The sequence below is a fragment of the Morchella sextelata genome (assembly GCF_020137385.1).
Source record: "Morchella sextelata strain SCLS chromosome Unknown scls_10, whole genome shotgun sequence".
Classification (NCBI taxonomy): Eukaryota; Fungi; Ascomycota; class Pezizomycetes; order Pezizales; family Morchellaceae; genus Morchella; species Morchella sextelata.
Genome location: NW_025408625.1, coordinates 400,916 through 422,447, shown reverse-complemented (window position 1 = coordinate 422,447; position 21,532 = coordinate 400,916). Strand labels below are relative to the sequence as shown.

At 51.4% G+C, this 21,532-nt stretch overlaps 5 protein-coding genes across 5 annotated transcripts; 3 read left to right on the top strand and 2 right to left on the bottom strand.

The window, feature by feature from the left end:
• Positions 1-860: 860 nt before the first annotated feature.
• H6S33_001092 (uncharacterized protein) lies at positions 861-6,272 on the top strand (the record flags this gene model as incomplete). Its single annotated transcript, XM_044832886.1, has 6 exons — positions 861-1,374; positions 1,500-1,971; positions 2,054-3,827; positions 4,006-4,444; positions 4,498-4,697; positions 4,755-6,272. 6 exons carry the CDS (start codon positions 861-863, stop codon positions 6,270-6,272), a joined length of 4,917 nt encoding a protein of 1,638 aa, XP_044694059.1.
• Positions 6,273-7,776: 1,504 nt separating this feature from the next.
• Positions 7,777-8,203, top strand: H6S33_001091 (uncharacterized protein; the record flags this gene model as incomplete). The annotated part of the gene is made up of 3 exons (XM_044832885.1): positions 7,777-7,832; positions 7,951-8,069; positions 8,127-8,203. 3 exons carry the CDS (start codon positions 7,777-7,779, stop codon positions 8,201-8,203), a joined length of 252 nt encoding a protein of 83 aa, XP_044694058.1.
• A 1,663-nt stretch (positions 8,204-9,866) lies between these two features.
• Positions 9,867-11,093, bottom strand: H6S33_001090 (uncharacterized protein; the record flags this gene model as incomplete). The annotated part of the gene is made up of 1 exon (XM_044832884.1): positions 9,867-11,093. One exon carries the CDS (start codon positions 11,091-11,093, stop codon positions 9,867-9,869), a length of 1,227 nt encoding a protein of 408 aa, XP_044694057.1.
• Positions 11,094-12,527: 1,434 nt separating this feature from the next.
• H6S33_001089 (uncharacterized protein) lies at positions 12,528-14,885 on the bottom strand (the record flags this gene model as incomplete). Its single annotated transcript, XM_044832883.1, has 2 exons — positions 12,528-14,429; positions 14,502-14,885. The coding sequence occupies 2 exons, from the start codon at positions 14,883-14,885 to the stop codon at positions 12,528-12,530; spliced, it is 2,286 nt and encodes a 761-aa protein (XP_044694056.1).
• A 3,108-nt stretch (positions 14,886-17,993) lies between these two features.
• On the top strand, positions 17,994-21,296 carry H6S33_001088 (uncharacterized protein; the record flags this gene model as incomplete). Its single annotated transcript, XM_044832882.1, has 4 exons — positions 17,994-18,804; positions 18,860-19,646; positions 19,698-19,836; positions 19,884-21,296. 4 exons carry the CDS (start codon positions 17,994-17,996, stop codon positions 21,294-21,296), a joined length of 3,150 nt encoding a protein of 1,049 aa, XP_044694055.1.
• Between the last annotated feature and the right edge of the window lie 236 nt (positions 21,297-21,532).

Below are 21,532 nucleotides of genomic sequence, written 5' to 3'. Positions count from 1 at the left end.
GGTTTTTATACTCCGTCTGAGTAAATACATGTAATATCTGACATTGTTCTTTCCAGCTCGCATGGGCATCTGGCCGATTCCCGCGACTCCCTGACGTGTGGCCGGGCCTGAATTCTCTCTCTCTCTCTCTCTCTCACTCTCTCTCTCAACGCCTCCCCACCCACACCCTCTCTACCACATATATCTCACTCCTTCCTCGTGTTCTCCGCCCCCCCCTCACATTCCTTTCTCACCCCTCTGTTTCCCTTCCATTCATCGAACGACCTCAATTTCACCCTACCCACAACCAATAGTTTATAGGTCTTATGCTTGAAGTGCGATACTGAAACTGTTAGAGATACAAACTATTGAGCCTAGGCACATTAGTTTGGTTCGTCTCTAGGACTTTCCACCTTTCGCTTGGGGGTGCCGTAGCCCTATAGCTGGAAGGGGCGTATCTAGTCCGTTTTCTTTGCTTTGCATCATTTGACTGGGCAAAAATCACTACTGTTTCTATAACTTCCCTCTAGTCCCCCCTCCTCTTACATAAACCACACGCATTGCTCTCTTTCCCTTGAAGAACGCTTTGCTTTACATCTTTGTTATAGATCTATAACCTCACATATTCTGCGCACATCTCGTGGGCCTTCTTATTCCCGCTATTGCCTTACTATTTCATCATCTCTTCTTTGGATCTAGCCCCACTCCCACATAGTCGTTCATTAATACGGCAAATCCGCCGGGTTGGTACAGCAGCACCTGCCTGGCCCAACCCAACTGGCCCACTTCTTTTACTTCTTCTTCCTCACTACATCCAGCTTCTCAACAGTCAAACATTCCACTTTTCTATTTGACTGTTGTTTCTTTGATCTCAAGCCTCGATGGCCGATCGTAAATCGTCAACGGCTTCCCGCGCTCCCGCTGGCAATGGCGCATCTACAGAAGCACCGAATTCAACTTCAGCCACCCAGACCCCGAGCGCTTCCAATATTCGGTCCACGTCTCCCTATGGCACACGTTCCCGGAATCGTGGATCACGCGTGAACTATGCCGAGGATAAAGATAATGATATGGACTACGAGTACACAACCACATCTGCGTCCTCTAGTAAATCACCTGCTGGGGCGGTTGCTGAGATTGTTGTGCCCACAACTACCTCATCCAGGAGGGCATCGGCTGTGGGGGGAAGTGCAAGCAAGGATAAGGAAGGGGCGAAGGAGATCACCGCGGTAGTCGCAACCACAACAGCAACGAGTAGTAAGAAAAGAAAGAAAGAATATATTGCGCCCGTAATGCCGAAGGATATGGGGTTGTCAAATATGCTTAGCTTTGATAGCCCAAAGTTGAAAAACGGGCAGTTAATTGCAGATGACGGTACAACACTGTCGGTAAATGGTTCGAGCCTCAGTTCTTTAAACCTAAAAGCTTGTTTTTCCGCAGAGAGTTTCAAGATTGCTGCCGCAGCTATGATTTTTCTTCAACTATGAAGCTCTTTGGTTAACTCATTCAATGTGTTGCAGATCATATTTACCTCGTTTGCGAACCTCCAGGCGAGCCCTACTATCTCGCAAGAATCATGGAGTTTCTTCACACAAACAATGATCCTACCCAGCCTATTGATTCTATCCGAGTCAACTGGTACTACAGACCAAAAGACATTCAACGGAAAGTTACCGACACGCGCGTCCTTTTCTCATCAATGCATTCTGATAGCTGCCCACTTGCCGCCATTCGTGGCAAGTGCTACATTCTCCATCGATCGGAGGTCGAAGATGTCGACGAATTCCGCAAACGCCGGGACAGCTTCTATTTCGAAAAGATGTTTGACCGGTATATTCACCGTTACTACGACGTCATACCGACCAACCAGGTCCGCAATGTCCCTGAGAAGGTACGGAAAGTATTGGTCGATCGGTGGAAGTATCTCTTGGTGGAACCACAAAGGGCGAAAGAGCTCTGTAGTCAAATGAAGGAGTGCAAGCGATGTGCAGGGTTTTGTGCTAGGTACAATTCAATTATCAATCCTAACTTGGGGTGTTAACTGTACGGAAATGCTGATTTTATCGATCTTTAGCAATGATTCTGTCCATTGTGCAGTTTGTGGGAACACGTACCATATGAATTGTGTACGACCGCCGTTGTTAAAGAAACCTAGCAGGGGCTTTGCTTGGGCATGCGGACCTTGTAACCGAGCACAGGAACGAAAGCTTGAGCAGCGGAATACTCCGACTTTGACGAATTCCGCTAATGGCGACGCTGATGAAGAGAATTTTGACGACGAAGATGAAGACATGTCCCCCGGCGGAGGAGGAGGTTGCAGTAGCGGTGGAATTGAGACAGAAACAGCCTCCGAATCAGCAGATATCGAAAGGGTTCCGACTGCCGAGCAGGCACATTGGGCGCAAATGTGGCCGATGAGGTACCTTGGCCAGCATTGCCGTGTTGAAGATGCACTCGACCCGGACGACCGTATCTTCCCCAGAGCAGCGTCGCGAATTGGTCCTCGGCATCAAGCAAACGTTAACGTATGGCATGGCCGACCCGTTGAATACGTGAAACCAGTGGAAATTAAAAAGAAGTACGTGAAAGGCGGCAGTAAGAATGCCAAGAGCGCAGCGGCAGCGGCGGAAGCGGAAGCTGCTGCTAAGGAAAAACGGCCTAAATGGGTTATGGATGAACCTCCTGGGTATATCAGAAGAGGTGAAGATGATGGAACAACTTCAACATTACTATTCAAGATTCCCGAGGACGAAACGAAAGATGAGAAGCTCCAGACTGTAGACGAATACATGAAAACTACCCGCGATATTAGTCGCAGTCTACCGGGTTCGACTATAGCAGGTCCTGGGTGTGATGGATCTTCGGTAAACTTCCAAGATAAGGCTATTGAATTGCTGTTTGCAAATGATTTTGATACAGATACGTCTCTGGATTTATTGAAGAAGGTTCATGTCAACAAAGAGCTGAGAGAACCAAAGCTGAAGCCAGATGAGCTGAAAAGATTTGAGGAAGGTGTGGCGAGGTATGGAAGTGAACTTCATAGTGTTGCAAAATACGTGAAAACAAGAAAAGAAGCGGAAATAGTCAGGTTTTACTATGTTTGGAAAAAGACCGAAAAGGGAAAGCAGATTTGGGGAAATTTTGAGGGACGGAAGGGCAAGAAAGAAGCGAAGATGAAAGACAAGGATACCGGAACGAAGCTTGTGGACGATGTCGCTGATGACGAAGACGATTCCGCTTTCGACGGTAATAAAGCCATCGATAAAAAGCGTGGATTTGAATGCAAGTTCTGCAACACGAGGAGTAGTAGGCAATGGAGGCGAGCACCGGGAGTGCCACCGGGAACATTAATACCAGCCGACAAAGGCGGGAGTAGCAAAAAGAAACAGGGAGAGGAGAAATTTCTTATCAGCGCGCTATGCCGACGCTGTGCAGAGTTATGGAGACGTTATGGTATCCAATGGGAGGATCCCGATGAAATACAAAAGAAGGTCAGCGCCGGAGGCGGTAGAGCCTGGAAGCGGAGAATCGACGAAGAACTCCTCAAGGAGCTCAATGCAGCCCAAGAGGACGCAAAAGCTGAAGCCGCAGCAATTGCAGCGAGGACAGCTAGTCCGCAACCCGTTGCCTTCGGAATTGCACCCATTCCGGAAACACCAGAAGAAAAGAAAGAACCTCCGCGTAAGAAGCTAAAGGTTGAGACAAACGGTACCAATAAGAAGGGTAAAGAAAAGGAAAAGGTAGAAAAGCCTAAGGAGCCGCCCCCACCGCCGCCGGAGCCGCCCAAACCGAAGCTTTTGCCATGTGCAGTATGTGGAGACCTCGAGCCACTCGGAAATGCACATCTCGTATGTAGAGATTGTAGGATGACTGTCCACAGGGGGTGTTATGGGGTTGGGGAAGTTAGGAGTGCCAACAAATGGGTTTGTGAGATGTGCGCCAATGATAAAAACCCCACTGTCTCTACGGTATATTATATCTTAAAACTTGGATGTTTGTTAGATGTGTTTGCTGATCATGACTTAGAACTACGAATGTGTTTTGTGCCCCTGCCATGGCATCCCGGAACCGGAGGAGGTTATTGATCAAAAAAAAGAAGAGCCACAGCTTAAAACCTCTGATAAGAAGAAAGGGAAGACTGGGAACGAAAAAGAGAAAGAAAAGGAGAAGGAGAAACAGGTCGTTATTACTAGTAATCATCATGAGGATGGCCGGAAGACTAAAGAGGCAGATAAACGTCGTCCTCAACATCCTAGAGAACCACTGAAAAAGACTTCCGGGAATAATTGGGCACATGTCATCTGTGCGGTTTGGACGCCAGAAGTTAAATTTTCGGATGCAAAGTCAATGAAGACAGTTGAAGGGGTCGGGACGATTCCGGCAGCGAAATGGACCCAGACATGTAGGGTTTGCAAGGGTAAAGACAACGGGGCCTGCGTTGGATGCCAAGTCTGCTACGCTAGTGGTAAGTCTTTTGCTTTTTCACGGGTGAGAGGTGGTGACTGATAATAAATATAGTACACGTTGGATGTGCACATAAAGCTGGATGGCATATGGGATTCGACATTCAACCAGTCAAGAGCTCTAGGAGGGACATGAAAGAGATTGTCAAGTTGGGGAGTGAAACAGGTGCTATGACTGCTGCTGTATGGTGTCCAGAGCATGATGTCAAGTCTACCATTCATCCAATTGGTGAATTCGTAGAGGAGGCTGGGCAGGTACGAGTGAACCTTCAAACACCTGATCAATTAATCCGGCTGACAGTCTCGTTATAGAATGCTCTTCAGCTCTATGTTACCACTTATAAACAGGCTGATTTGGGGCTCACTGGAACCGTTAGAAAAGCCAATCTCATGACAATCTCGACCAAGGCGTCTCAATCCCACCGAAGAAACAGTGCCGGGGGTTCTTCCGCTGCGGGTATAAGTGGCAAAGAGATCACTTGTTCGCCCACCACTGTTTATATCAAAACCGAGGGTCTGGAGGATAAGATTGGCGGAATAGAAGGTCTCCTCAACGATCACGTGGGCGGAGATGGACCCAAAAGGTGTTTCAATTGCCAAACTGATATCAGTCCGTTATGGTGGAAAATGCCAGTTCCACACCCCAAAGAGAATGGCATTGCACACTTGACGAACGGAAGCGCTTCCCCGGCAACTAACGGAGTTTTGATCAACGGTGATGCTACTGCGCACGACAATACTCACCCAGTCCCCCATTCTCGTTCTCACGCTGTGGGGCTTCTGTGCAATCGATGCCATTGCAAGGTGTCAAGGCCTGAATCAGAACGTCAATCTCCGTTTGTAGGGATGAATGGTCAACAGGAACCAAGCAGGTACACGCCTTTACCTCCTCTACATGTATTTTTGGCCGCACAGCAACCGGCGCCGCCTCCCCCCCCTCCGCCGCAGCCTATCCCTCCTGTTAGTGCTATACCAAGCCCTATACATCCTTCCCATATGCAGTCGGGGATGCCTTCTCAGATCGGACAGCCACAAATGGCTCAGATGCCACCGATCCCACAACAGATTCCTCACCCGGGCCCCCAATCCCATCCTTTGTCACACCATTCAATACCCCACCAGTCTCCTCATCCCCACCCCCATATGTCGCCGCTTCAACCACCGCCGCACATATCGCCGCACTTGGCACAGAGTCACATTTCTGTGCTGCAGCACCATGCTGCCCCACCCCCGCCTCCCAACCATGTCTCCCCACATATTCAACATATGTCGCCCCACCAACCACATGTTTCTCCCCGGCAGCCACAACATGTATCACCGCACCAACCGCATGTGACCCCCCATCAAGCCCATGTGACCCCTCATCAGGCACACCAACCGCTCCAGCCACAACATGTTCCGCATGTTCCAAATCACCAACCCTCCTTGATGTCTCCACGGAATCCTCTACCCCAGCAGATGCCCTTACAGCATATGGTAACACATGCGCCACATGTATCGCCTCATTTGGGCCGTACGAATGCGGTCACTGTCACCATGCAACCGGTACCAATGATGCAGCAGCAGCACCAGCAACACCAGCAACACCAGCAGCAGCAACAACACCAGCAACACCAGCAACATCAACACCAGCAGCAGCAGCAACAGCAGCAGCAGCAACACCCACCGCACCAACAGCAGCATCAGCATCAGCAGCACCAACAGCAGCAAGGGTTACCGCCGGTAATATCTCAGGGGAGACCACAGGAACCTCCTCCCCAACCACATCCACCCCAGAGAGTCATGTCGGGGGCTTCAGGAAGCCCAGCATTGGCAAATCTCTTGCATTAATTTTGATCCTAGATTCTTGTTTTGAGAGTAATAAATGGGGTGTGTTTTTTATTTAGTATGTTCTATTCTCGGGGTTTTTCTCGGTTTGCTATTATTCATCTCGATTTGGTTTCCTCTTTTTTTTCAATTTCGAATTTTTGACGCGCGTATTATTATTCTTCTTCCCTCTGTAATTTTATTCGAAATGAGACTGGTTGCGAAGGGCCGGTGGGTCATTTTTTTTCTACTTCTCATGGGATCTGTTTGGATGGAGCTGCTGTGAATTTGATTTTTTTAGGTCGGAATTTATATTCCTCCTCTTTTTTTTATCCTTTTTTTTTTTTTTTTTTTTTCACTATTTCTTCGGTTTATTACCTCTTCTTGATATCTACTTTTACTTGCGAAGAGTCTTCTTTGTCTTTTACCTATTGGAGTATAAGGAGCTAGATCTTACAACCTGCTTTGGGGCCACTATCACCGCCGTTCGTTCACCACTTCTATATCGAGGCGATTTGATCACAGCTCATCCGGGTGGGGGAGCAAAAAGTTTTAAAAAGAGAATTTGGGCTATTTTCTTCCTTTTTTTTTATTTTTTTATTTTTTTTTTCTTCGTCCCTGGGTCTGTCTTTTTTTTATATGTACCCAGCGCAGCAAGCAACTACAACATTACCCTTGTACTTTTAGACCGCGCGGGAAAGAAACCAAAGAGGGAAACAAAAAAAAAAAACGTTTATGTCATGTCATGTATGCCGTCATGTCAAACCAAACCAAACCCTGGTTTCTGGAAATGATCACGGAATAAAAAAAAAAAAACTACGGTGGTTGAGATCCCCCCATCTGACTCAGATGTAACGGCCCGCCGCCACGGGATATCGCAGATCCACGTGGGGTGGGGGCGGCACTGCGTGCGGCAGTGGGGCTGGTGGTGCGTTAAGTATGTAGTAACGCTTGCTGCTGCCGCCCGCTAGCTACATAGCTGCAGTCACGCATATATACATGTAGGGCCATAACGTCTTAGTATGTGGAAATATAATATAGTCACGGTTGCAATTAGTAGGATACTGGACCCCGTACCCGTAACCTTGCAATGTTTATAGACTAAACGCCAAACAATGAACCCTACATAGCTGCTAGCCAGGCAACCGCTGATTATTCCCAGGCGCCTAGGAAAAAAAGGTGCTTGTAAATTAAGGGGCTAGCTTTAGCCTAGCTAGTAGCTGATAACGACACCGCCTGTAGGCAGGGCAAGCATGTTTGTAAAGCAGGTTAGTAGTACAGTAGTAAACCGTTGACAGATAGTAGGGTACTGTAATCACACAGTCAGTGTAGTAGATAGTGATGACTCTCGTTGTAAACATGATCTACATATAAATAAGTTAGGCATCAATGGGGTTACACAATCGCCCACCCGCAACCACACGGCTTTATATAAGGCCCACCTTGAGCGCTCGCTCCAGTAGAGCCTCGCGTGGCATATATATATCCAAAGCCAGAGCCTTGCATTGGTTTCTTGGATGAACACTGCATGATGTCGACTGTTACGGGCGTAAAGGTAGTTGTAGGGCTGTGTTTGTGGAGCTTGTACGTTTTTCTCCCTCTCTTCCTGTCTTCCTTCCTATGTCTGTGTCTGTGTTTGGCTGATTAGGCCTGGCTTGGTTAGGTTAAGGTAGAAGTCCGTTGCTGACATCGAGAATGACAGTTTCGTAGCGGGCGTAGCAACAACGACAGGGCCAAAGGCGAAGCGGAAGGCGAAGGAGCAGCAGCTGTTTGTCAAGACAAGGACACTATCCGACAGGCCCGCGGGGAGGATCGTGTTTGGTAAGTTCCAATCCGGGCGGCGGAGGTGGGGGGGAGGTAGGACATAAGCTGATATAGCTGGGCGAGTAACAGCAGCCGCAAGGTCTGGAGCGATGGGTGCGAAGGAGAGTGCCCGGAATCGGGGCCGACGATAGCGCAGCGGGGCCTTGTTTTCTCCAGCACGGCTGTTGTGAGGTTCTTTCTAATGGGCTGCAGATCGGGGGAGGCTCTTTGCGTGGTGGTGGTAATTGCCGGGAAGGCTCAGGGTGTTTGTTGATGCAGGGCCGGAGAGGGGGGGATAGGCGTTAGGAGTTATCGTATTCTTATCATGCGGGGGGAAGGGGGTGCGGTTGGAAAGTTGCACTTGCAATCGATTGGGGGATGGTTGCGATCATGGAACGTCACTCGGTGGGATGTGCCAAGATGGCGAGGGAGTTAAGGTTTGGGTTGGGGGCTTTTGGTTGGTTGGTTGGTTCTGGTGCTTTTACCTGTTGGGGAATAGCCCTGCATATGGTCCTTTAATTGGGGGTGCCTTTTTTCTACCTACATGTAGGTATTTGAAGTGTACGGCAGGAGAAAATGCTATCGTGTATTCATTCTCATAAATAAAACAAAAAAAAGACAAAAAGGTTCTTAACCCCACGGGGTTTCAGGCTGGTAATCTTCACCCGCGGATCACCATCAACAGAGTCTGTGCGGGTTGAGTGCGCACGCATTCAAGACACGGCGTGCATGCCTACATAGCTAATTCGACAGCCTGGCCCCTACTGCAGGGCTGAAGTTAAGCCTTTAACGTAAACTTTAAATAGGCAGCCCCGATCCGTGAGTCAATGGCCAACGAACCTGAACTCGACTAGAGGGGCTTCTAGACCTTTGCTCCAAACAAAACCCTGAGTCACGGCGTTTGAGTTCTTTCTTCTCGGGATTCCAATACCACTGCCCCAGACGGAACAGAGAACAAAATCGATTCAGCCCACAGCCTTAAAAGGATTGTTTGAGACGTGGGCGAGATATAGAAGGTCTAGAATTCACCTGCCTACATGCGGGGGCCTACTTCTAACCCTAGCGAGTACCTGTCATAATAGAAGAGGCTAGTCTAGTTATAGGACCACCGCATGGTGTCATTAGGATAGGTGGCTTAGAGTGTAGTTATTAGTCTTCGAAGAGCGAGAGCTTTCCTCTTCTCATTATCATCAACACAGGAAGTTATTCGCTACACTTCATCTTCTTGCACTGTAGCTGGCTGCAGCTGGTCACGGCGGACGCAAATCATCGAAGCAACATAATTGGGAGTGCTTCAAATGAGAGGAGATCACCCTTGAGAGCTGAGGATTAAGATACGGCTCGCTCAACTTGCGTGGAGCTGTGCGCAGTTATGAGGTTATAGATTGGATCAGTTCGGTCAGCAGCCTCCAACCCCCAATACAAGGGTTATTGTCCAACTGTTTGAATACTGCTAAGAATCATAGAAGCAGTGTCATTAGTGGTTGAGCTACCGAGTCATGTAGAACCCTTTACTCGGTGTTGCTCTTTACCCCCGGTGGCTCTGTCTGCTTGTCAATTGGATATGTGGCCTCTCAAATGATGGCGGGTGCTGCCCTGTAGATGCTCTGTCCTATCCAAACCGTAACGGTGTATAAACAGCTAGTGGGCTCGCTTCTCTGCTCAAAAAAAAAAACAAAAAAAACATCATTTAACGATCTGCTTCTTTCACCATCTCATTCTATTCGGCACCACCATGCAGGACAGTTCATCGAGTGATGTCTCATGATTTAACCTCATCATTCACTATTGAGATATCTGGCAAGCTAACTAAAACTAGATAGATTCACCACCACTGGATATACTTAAACTCTGCATACTCGAATCAAGAAGCTCAATACTCTGCACCGGCGCACGAAGTCCCTGCAAAAACGCAACCGCATCCTCCCCGCCAACCCCCACCGCCAGGTCCAGCGCCGTCCTCCCAAATATATCCTTCAACTTATGGTCCACGCCACTCTCCACGAATAACCTCAACGCCGGTAAACAGCGCATATGCATCTTCGCCACCGCATAATGCAGCAACGACTGATTGCACGAATCCCTCACATTCACATCGTCCGCACAGTGCAAAAAGTACCTCAACGCACTCCACCAGCCCATCGCCGTCCCCATCCCCGTCCCCGCCTCCCGCCCCAGCCTCGCAACAACACGGTGCAAAATCGACTCCCCAAACACCCTCACCCCCGTGTCCGCTCCGCGCTCCACCAGCAGCGCCACCACGCCCTCACTAAATACCCTCGCCCCATCAACCGCCGTCCACAGCGGCGTGTGCCCGTCGTTCCCAACCCCGTTCGCGTCATACCCGTGGTCAAGCATCTTGCGCACAATGACGTCCGAGGGCAGCCGCGACTTGAGGTGCGCCTGCAGCGCGTTGTCGCCCTCCGAATCCCCCACGTCCCGGTCCGCGCCGTGGTCGAGGAGGGCGCCGACGATCTCCTCGGGCGGGTACGCAGTCAGGTACTTTGAGTACTCGACCGCATAGTGGAGCGCCGTTCCCACGGGCTCGCTGCCACGCGGGGCAGTACACCAGCGGTGCGGCTCGGGATTGATGTGTGCGCCGCGCTGCAGCAGGAGCTCCACGATGTCGAGTCTGTGGCAGCAGACCGCCCACTGAAGGAGATTCTGGCAGGGATGGTGGCGCACCGAGCATTTTGCAAGGAGCCACGAGCGGTAGAAGTGCATGCGGTGGTGGGGGTCGGAGTGCAAGCAGTCGGGGAGACGCTCGCCGGGGTCGGGGTGGGCGTACATGTTTATGGTGTCGGCGACGCTGCGGTCGAGGATGCGGGATACGAGGGCAGCGCTTCCGAGCATTGTGGCCCAGAAGATGACGGGGAGGTAGCCGTTGACGTCGCGGATGGGCCGCTCGTAGAGGAGGGGGGTGAGGAGGTCATTGCAGAGGTGGTTGGCGCGGACGAGGCGGGTGAGGCTGTGGAGGGGGAGGTGGCGGGCGATTTTGAGGAGGAGCTCGGTGGGGAGGTCGAGGAGGGGGGAGGTGGACATTGTGGAGTAGGAGAAGGTAGGGGGAGGCAGAGGAGGTGGAGGTGGAGTTGTAGGAGGAGGAGGTGGTGGTGGTAGGACGTGAGTGTCGTTCCTTTCGTGCGTATCAAGACCTGTGGACTATTATCTGCGGAAACTAAAATAGCCTAGACAGACGTTGACGGAGTTTACATTTAACGTATCGTATGTCCGATCACCCCCAGCACTCCACTCGATCGTGCAGCGATGTCTTGTCCGTTGTAGGTGGGCAATTCTTCCTATTCGCCACCGGTCCACGAAAACCGGGAAACTGGAACTAAGTGCATGTGAATGCATGGCACAGGATGTATCTATTTAGGTTGATGTAGCTAATATCTAATCTAATCTAATCTAACAATCAATGATCCAGATGTACCGGGCGTTGACGGTAAATACGAAGAATCTGATAAGAGAATCTTGCTGTGAAATAGGTGTGTTTATCTTATCAGATTCTCGGTATTTAATGTTAACCCCCGGTACATATGCAGTATAGCGGGGTTGATTAGATTAGATCCGATTTCCCCAAGAGTGACACACCATGACTCTCCTTCCCACCAACTGCCCACTCACTCCCTCACAAGCCTTTCCTCCTCCTTCTCCCGCCGAAAAACAAAAGCCCCGCCTTATCCTCCTTCTCCTCCCTCCCAAACTCTGGAACCACATGTCCATCATGACGTGTAACCAACCAACCCTAACTAGTCTAAATATGGAAGCCCAACATGACGATTACTGATCCCTGACGTGGTGCAACCAACCGACACTTGATTGCAGCCATGGGCCGAATCAGGCGCTGCGAGTGAGAGGCCGTGAGGCAGAGGCGTTCGTCGCATCATCGCGCCAGTAGAATGCTCGCGTGTGTATGGTAGGTACATGTAGTAGTGTACATATGTAGGTAGGACGGATGTAGTGTTATATGTAGGTACATGTAGTGTATGAAGTGTAATTTATTATATGGCATTGTAGACACCTCCCTCCCGTCTCAGTCTCAGATGTAGAGTTTAGAAAAGGAAAATTAAAAACACAGGGTGGAATATACAGTGTTGGGCGTGAAACTTCGTTAAAGGGTGTGTGAGTTGAGTAGAGTTGGAGAGAAGAAAGAAGGGGGGAGAGGATTAAACGGAAAGTAGTACAAAAAAAAGAAAGTCGTAAATAGAAGAATAAAAAGAATAAAAGAAGAAAAGAAGAAATGTAGAGAAAAATATAAAAATATAAAAATAAGGTATCCCTCTCTTTCTGGAACTACGTATCTACTACAACACCCATAATCCATCATTATCATAAACAAAAATAAAAAAAAAAGAACGAAAAAAAAGAAAAAAGAACTCCTCCCATAAAAAATGCTAAATCTCAAAGGTTAAAACGCCGTCGTAAGCCGAAAATAAAAAACAAAAAAAATAAAAAAAGGAATATCGAAAAATTTCAAATCAATCTACCCGGCTCATTGCTAATGACGGTGATCATCTTCTTGAGCTCGTTCCTCCTCCGCTCGTCCGCCTTCTTCCTGGGGTCCTTCACCATATACTTCTCAAACACATCCTTAAATCTCCTCGACCCGGGACTTGCCACCTCATCACCACTCCCCGGACTCCCCACCTCCACCGTGGTAGTCGCCGTCGGCGTCGTCGAAGCCAATGGCGACGAGTCCGGTCGTCCGCGCATCGACCCGCGCTGCGTCGCCGTTGAGACAGGCCTCGTGGCGGTCGACACGGGCCGTGACGAGCTTGGCGTGGGGGTGCCTTGTGGCTGCGGGGCGGAGATGGACGCCTTCTCGATGCGCGCCGACTCGGGGCGGAGAATGCTCTTGCTGCGGGAGAGCGTCACGATGGAGTCTGAGCGGCCCGAGCCGATCCTGGAGCCGACGCGGAAGATGCCGCCGTTTGATGACGAACCTCCCGCAGATGTGCTGCCTCTGCTGCGTGAGGCGGCGGCGGAGGAGTGCGAGTTGAGGGCCGGGTTGAAGGTGCCGGCTTCGCCGCTGCGCGGTCGGTTGCCGCTCCCCGGGGAGGCGTCCTCTTCTTTGATTTCGTGGATTTCCTTTGTGCCCATTTTGCGGATGCCCTCCTTTGCGGCTGCGACGGGGACGCGGAGGTCCAGTTTTCTGCGGACGCTGGTGACGCTCGGGAGATGGAAGTGGTTGAGGACGCTGCTTCGCCAGCTCTCCTTGATGCTGTCGGCCTCCGAGTAGTCGCTCCACCGGCTGTTTGGCCGCACCATGCTGGCGTGGTTGTTGGGGCTGGGCACCTCGAGGTTTCCGGAGTAGGCAGAGTCCATCGGGTATTTGCTGCGGAAGGACATTGCCTGCTGTGACGACGGGTCCATCATCGCCGCCATGGCGTTGAGCTCTGCTTTCCGGGCTGCGTCCGTGCTGGCGGCAACGGAGTCATCGAACTTGCTCCACGACGGGTGCATCGGCTGCACCGGCGGCGGCGATGGCGAGCGACTATCCGGCACAATAAACTCCGTCGGCACGATATTGTAGGCGTCTGTTCCCTCGAGCGGCAGCGCGCTGAACACTACCGGGAGCTCCGTCAGCTCGAAGCTCTGCGCCGATATCCTCGGCCCAATCGGCGCAGACGGTGACCGTTTCGGCAGTCGGATAGACGATGTTGACGAAGAGCGACTTGACGTTCCGCTCCCCTCGTTTGACTTCATCTTCCCCATTGTCTGTGCGCGGCGTGGCTTCGGCGGTAGTCGGATGTCTGCTGAGCTCTGCGAGTGCGTGGGGTGGTGGACGAGCTTGAATGCCACGCCGCTGTCGAGTGGGCTCCCTTTACGCTTCATGTCATCGACATCGTACCCCCTCATCTCCGAGAACCGTGCCCGCACCACATGTTTTGGCTGCGGGTTTTCAATCTTGGGTTTTACAAAGCGGCCGCTTGCGGAGCTGCTGCTACGTGCTGGTCTGCTGCGGTCGAGGCTCCTGATGCTACCGATGCTTGGTACCTTTTTTGCGCCGACGGCAAGGGGGCCCCAGGGCTTTAGAGAGATGGGCTTCGCGGGAGTCTCGTTGTCGGAGACGTCCCAGTTGTCAATGATTGGGTCTTTGATTATTGGTGTGGAGACGCGGGAGCTGGCAATGGGTGGGTGGCCGATGCCGATACCGAGGATTGCGTTGGCTTTGCCTCCGCCGGACTGCACAGAGTGGGTGGAATAGTTCTGCTTCACCGGGGGCCGTGGACGGCGGGAGTCCTCGGAAGATGAAGACGAAGAGGATGAAGATGATGAAGACGATGTGGAATCACGTTTTGAGGAGTCACGTTTTGAGGAATCACGTTTCGAGGTTGATGGTGGGCGGAAGCTCGTTGATGGTGCGCATGGTGACTGCACAAAGAAAAAATCAGCATTGCCTCACGATAATTGACCTCCAGCTAGCAGTCAGGATCCAGAACCCACCATAGGCGTAACCGGCGTACTCGACGTCTTTGTACTGCCATCCCTGCTATCCCGACTGTTCCTCGCACTCCGCCTATCCCTCTCCGTACTCAACCTCCTCAGACTCTCCCTCCTCTTCTGCCTACTCACAAATACCACCCGCTCATTGTCCACCAAGCTCTCGGCCCTCGAGCTCGCCGCACTGCTACTATCACTCGTATCACTGTCGTCGTCAAACAGGCCCGAAATGTCCGTCGGGCTCCCCACACGGATCTGCTGCTGCTCCTCGACCTCATCGAACTCGGGCGAATAGACCGTTGCCGGCAGTGTGTAGGGCTCCTCCTCCTCCTCCTTTTCCTGCACCGTTAGTGGCGTCGGCCGTGAGTATCGCTGGCGGCGTGACATTGTAACTGTGATGCACTCTGTTCTTCAGGTGCTTACTTGCTGGATGGTCCGCTGATTCTGCCCTTTCGACTTCTGAAGGGCGTGAGGAGGATAAGTTATGAGTTGCCTGCGGGAAAAAAAAAAGCAGTAGCGCGTGTCTTAGTCGAGTGGCTGGTTTTACTGGTATGTGAAAAAGTGGAGCTATGATGAGCAGTAGTAGTAGCAGAAGGAAGCTATGTCTGTGTGGGACCGCGTAAAGTAAATTAGCTTATGGGTCTGAGTCTGATGGTTATCCTTTTTTTCTGGCGGGTCGCTAAATTGTGGATTAAGCCGTGAGACAGTGTGTGTATCAGATCACTCGAGCCGAATTAACCAGCTAGAGGAAGAAGAAATGAAGAAGAAAAAGTGCCGACCTTTCTTTCAGTGTCCCAAAAGATTTGCAAGTTTTGCGAAGTGTAAGAGCAAGCAAAGAAGTTAAAAGCCAGCAAGAGCAAGCAAGAAGACCTCACTCACTCACCCACACACCACGAGGGGGGGGGGGGGGGCAATAAGCAATCTCATTGAACAAAGAGTTCATTCCATTGGAGTAAAGCTCCACCCCCTCAATAAGAAAAAATAAAAAAGGAAGAAGCGTGATTGACGTCCAATAGCCGGACGGTGGGGGGTGGAGATTGGCGAGCGGAGTGCTTCCCTATTCATGCCAACTGAGAATGAATGATGATTGTTGGATGTATTGGATGGACCGACAATTGACATTGGGGATTTCAGGCAGACAGACAGACAGGCAGACAGACAGACAGACAGGTGGATTAGGCAGGGTACATGTGCAATTGCAATTGTATTTAGCTTCTTGTAGTTATTGATGTTGATGTTGATCTAGAGCAGCGGGAGAGAGGGAGGGGGAGAGACAGATAGATAGATAGAGACAGACAGGTTCTTCCCTCCCTTCCCTTTCGCTTCCGTTCCCTGGTGATCGTCTACCTAGAGTAATGATCCTACCTCCCATTCTATTCTAATTGTTTTTCTCCCTCCTCCTCCTCTCCTCCTCTCCCAATCCTCCTCCCCCTCCTCCTCTCCACCCTATCTCCTCACACTCACATCCTCCATCACAGCTCCTCACACGGTACATCCTCCCCAATCCACGGACCACCGCAAACCCGCAGATCCAGGCCTGGGACACTACGCCCACCACACCACCACCACCACCACCCACACATCCACCACCACCACCCACACATCCACCACCACACCCCCATCTTGGCAAGCAAGCCATCCACACATCAGATCAGCCTCCGATCGGTTTTTCCGGTCGGTCACAATTCCCCTCCACCCTCCCAGCAAGCGTATCTGATGGATGGCTCCACGATACCTGTTCTACTTCTATCTACATACCCGCTAGGTGCAAATAGAGCAACTTTTTTAATCGCTCTTTCGCCGTCGAGATCTGGATTTTATTTTTATTTTTGCTCCGGGGCCCCCGGAGGGTAGTTTACTCTAGTTTGTTAATTACCCGCTCCAAGGAAACAAGTGCTATTAGATAGGATAGCTAGCTAGCATGGAACGTTACCATATCGTCCATCATCAATAGGCAGACAAGACAGGCCAGCGCAGGCAGACAAGACAGGGCAGGCCGAAGAAAGGAAGGTGAAAAAACGGGCTTCCGTTATCTTTCCACCACCTATCTGCTCTATCGAAGGAGGACCCTACATGATGACGATGACCACTGGTGATGCTGGATCGCCGTCGGGAGGGATGGATGAGCGAGTAGATGGGTAGACACCAGACCAGTGGTTGGATTTTTTTTTTGATCCCCGGCTCCCTCGGACAATTAGCATATGCTGGGTTTTTATCTATCCTCGATGTCGTGCTTGCGGATAGATACCTGGATAGGGCGGGCATAGGCGAATACCTTGGATATCTGCCTTTGATATCTGGATAGGTACTGACTCGAGTAGAGTTTTTTTTGTGATACTTATGTAGGTACGTATTTTGATATTCGAGCTTCCATAAAGGCAAGCTCCCACGAGTCGAGGTTTTCACCCGTGTATCTAGGTAGAGTATCTAGATACTTCGCCTAAGTACTGCTACATACGAGCTTGCACAATTCTAAATACTCACGTGCAGTGCACCCCAACCTCCCCGCATTTACATATCTTTAACAAGACTGGACCCTCCACGCTTGCCTAAGCTACAATCCCAATTTTCAAGTATTTGTACTAGCTTTTAGACGATGAGCTTTAGGGAATGTAAGGGAATTTGATGAGAATAAAACTCTTTCAATCTCTAGAATTTGTCAAATTGTGGTTTGGTGAAGCTTTCCAAGATGTCCCACAAAGAATTCTCCGTATCCTCAGGATCATCACACACTCCGAAGTGTGTTCATGTATCCAAACTCACCATGTGGCCCATCTGCCAACACAACTGATTCAAGTCAGTCAGTCTCAGTTGCCATTCCCACGTTCCGCACCCAAGCCCGTGCCCCCCATTCCCAGGTTGTCTCTCTCTAAGTCAGCAAGTGCCGGTTCTGTTAGTGTTGCGGCTCTCCTCCCCCACATGCAGCCCATCCATCTCTTCCCTCCCCTCCCCCTGTCACAGCTCCCTACCTCTCCTCCGCCAAGCCACTTACCGACACTACCCACATCCACAACCCTACATCGCCCTAAACCACCCCTCCCATTATTACTCTGCCGGGCCGGCCGTTGTGTAATTGTCTCCCCACCCCTTGAATTCCCCGAAGCGAAGTTAAGCTGTGTGAGAGCGTGTGTGATTGTCCGTGTTTCTGTCTGTGTTCCGTGTGATGACCCTTTTGTTTCTTTCAATGTGCACAAACAACCCCTGAGCCCTTGAGGACGACAAGACGAAAGATAGAAAGAGAGAGAGAGGACAGACACTGATCATCGTCATCATCATCATCACATCATCTGTTCTCTGCTACTGCTGTTTACTCCTGCAATTCAAAATACTCCCAAAAAGGCCACGCAAGCCGTAAGCCCACACCCACCATCCCTGGGAGCTATTTACAGCTCCTTCAACAGTCAGCCAGTATAATACCTGAATCTAGCACAGACCACAAGTTAAAGTGGAAGTGAGGAGGACCTGCCTGCTCTCCAGACCCACCTTCCTATAGCCATGGACAAAGACGAATATGACGAGTTTGGCCTCCGAATACGTCGGATTCCCGCTCCCGCTCCCCAGCCCGCTCAAACGAAGCCTACCACACAAACCAGCGCTCCGATCTCCCCGCCTCCACCTCCACCTCCACCTCCGCCCCCGCCTCCACCTCCCCCGCCTCCACCACCCCTCAGCGAGATCTCCGCTTCAGACAAGAAATGGAACGAGAAAAAGATGTTCTCGGAGGACCCGTCGGACCCAACGTCCACCATTGGTACTGGCGGGCCCGTCTCCGAATGGTCCCACCAGCAGATCGTCCGTCGCACTGAAGACACCGACCATAAACCTGCGCCGGTAGAGGAGGATATCGAGTGGCAGGAGATGCCGGCCTTTGCGTCCCAAGACCTGTACGACGACGACGGGCATCTGATCGCGAAAGCTGCGGTCGACTCGGACGACGAGGACGTTAAGGGCGGTGCGGCGAAGGGCTACACGCGTGTGTATGACGATGAGGACAACCAGAGTGTGACAAGCATGGACGAGAATACGAGTTACCTGTTCAAGGAGGGGACAGAGGACGACGAAGCGTCGCGCAACCCGCTCAGCCAGATGCAGGCGACAAAGGAGCTGCTGACGGAGGGACAGAGGATTGCCTACGTGGGTGTGTGTAAGCTGGCAGTGGAGGAAATGACGGCGGAGGTAGCGAAGCTCGAGGGTAGTAAGGGAAAGAATGTCAAGAAGGAGCTCAACGCGGCCAGGGAGAGTATGAAGATGTGGAGCCAGAAGATGATGGTGAGGTTGTATATGCACATGGATATATCTCCTGCTGGTGAGTTGTTGGGTGGCCGATGCTTAGGATTGTTGGCGCTAACGGTATATAACAGAGCAAATTATGATTGAACAACTTGCGGAGCACGGTGTGCTGTCGAGTGATCTCACACCTACCCTTCTCAAAAACTCTCGAGTCTCCAATCCAATGGCTGCTGCTTCTGCGGCGACACCGACTTCACCGCGGCAGTCTGTGCTATCGGACAGTAGCGATCTTTCGAGCTCAATACCACCTCCGTATTCCGAGAAAGACCTTCCGTCCGTCCAGGACCCCTCACAGCTAAACTCCCAGACCCTTGATATCGACATCCGCTGGACAGTCCTCTGCGATCTGTTCTTAGTCCTAATCGCCGACAGCGTCTACGATGCACGTTCCCGCGTCCTCCTTGAGCGCGTTGGAAACATGCTCGGTGTTCCCTGGCTCGATATCTGCCGCTTCGAGAAGCGCGTAACAGACGCCCTCGAGATCCAAGAATCCACTGAGCAGAACTGGAGCGAGCAAGAGCATATGGATACGAGGATGAAGCGCGCCAGGAACATGCGATACATGATGATGGGCCTCGCGACTATTGGAGGAGGCTTGGTAATTGGGTTGAGTGGTGGGTTGCTGGCGCCTGTTATCGGCGCAGGTTTGGCTGCTGGGTTCACAACGATCGGAGTCGCGGGAACGGGCACATTCTTGGCCGGGGCCGGAGGTACGGCCATGATTGCGAGCACGATGGTTGCATCAGGTGCAGCAATTGGCGGAAAGGCTAGTTATAATAGGACGAAGAGTGTGACGACCTTTGAGTACAGACCGCTGCATAATGCAAAACGTGTCAATTTGATCATTACCATCTCAGGGTGAGTTTTCGTGACCTGACGGGGGAGCGCTAGAGCTGACAAGAGGGCTAGATGGATGAGTGGGAAGGTCGACGACGTGCGATTGCCGTACTCAACGATAGACCCGATTATGGGGGATCTTTTCTCTGTCCATTGGGAACCCGAGATGTTGACCTCCATGGGGAAGACTATCAATATCCTCGCCACAGAGGTATAAACCACCCGTCTCTTCCGCTCCCTCCTAGCTAACTTTAGTAGGTCCTGACACAATCCCTCCAACAAATTCTTGGCTCTACTGTGCTCGTTGCACTCATGGCCTCTCTCCAACTTCCAGTCGTCCTCACAAAGCTCTCTTACCTCCTCGACAACCCCTGGTCTGTCTCTCTTGACCGTGCTAATGCCGCAGGCCTTATTCTTGCCGATTCACTCATCAATCGTAATCTCGGTGTGCGCCCTGTAACGCTCGTTGGCTACTCCCTTGGTGCCCGTGTAATTTTCTCTTGCCTCAAGGAGCTCCAGCGTCGCCGCGCTTTTGGCCTTGTCCAGAACGTATATATTTTCGGCTCCCCCGTCGTCGTCAAGAAGGACGAATACTCAAAGGCCGTCTCTGTCGTTGCGGGCCGATATGTTAATGGCTACGCTAGAAACGACTGGATCCTGGGCTATCTCTTCCGTGCGACATCAGGAGGAATCCTACGTGTTGCCGGACTTGCGCCAGTGGAGGGCATCCCCGGTGTAGAGAACGTAGATGTCACGGACCTCGTCGACGGACACATGGCATATCGCACTGCGATACCGAAGCTCCTCCGAAAAGTTGGCTTCATTGTGCTCTCGGACGAGTTCACGGAGATTGAAGACCCAGATCCAGACCGTCATCGGGAGCGTCAGCGCGAACTAATCAGTGAGCTGGACGAGGCACGGAAGGAGCTCGATAAGAAGAAGCGGTTTACCTTCTTTGGCCGCGGTAAAGAAGCCGCAAAGAAGAAGGAATGGGAAACCTACGAAGACCCCTCCGTCACTGCCGCCAGGGAGGCGGCCGCAAAGAAGAAAAAAGAGGAGGAGGATCCCAACGGAGACGTCCTTTTCGACGTCGACGCCATCCGCGCAGAGTTGGCACGGTCGGGGCGCGAGGAGCTGTCAGTCAAAGAGCTGAATAGTACTCTTCCGACGCTTAAGACCAGCTCGGGGATGCTAGGCGCTCCTACGGCGAATTTGCGTCATTCAAAGAGCTTTGGAGATCATCGCTCTCCCGCTAGTCCTGGGTTTAAGAGCTATGGCAGCAACTCGCAATATAATGGCTTCGGCTACGATAGTGACAGCGAAGACGAGTTTGGAAACCGTCGAAGGAAGCCTGGTGAGGAGGAGGCAACTATGACATTTGATACAGGCGGGTATCAGCCGCCCCCTAGGACGAACTCTGGCGGGTATGGTAATCTTGGGCTTGGACAGAGTAGCAGGGGCGCAAGTGCGTACAGACCTCCGCAGCGGAGCACGTCCATGTACACAACACCGAGCTATGCTGCTGCCGGGGCTGCTGCAGGAGCGGGCGCGGGCGCAGCAGTGGGTTTCGGCGCCAGTATGGGCATGGAAAGCCGAAACGTGTGGGCAGACGACGATGAGGATGAGTTTGCGGGAGGTGGAGAGGGCGAGATGACGATGACTTTTGCTTGAGGCGTGGTTTTAGACGATCGGTTTGGGTTTGGGTTCTGTAATTTCCGGACTGATTGACTGGCTCTGGATTGGGTGGATTGGGCGGGTGGATTGGGTGGATTGGTTGGTGAGAGGGATCGGGGGGCCGGTTTTGCTATTTTATTGATTTGGTATTGGTGTTAGCGTCTCTCTGTATCTTTTCTTGTGATTGCTTACTTTTTCTTTCTTTTTTTTTACTGTCCATTTATTTCTTCTGC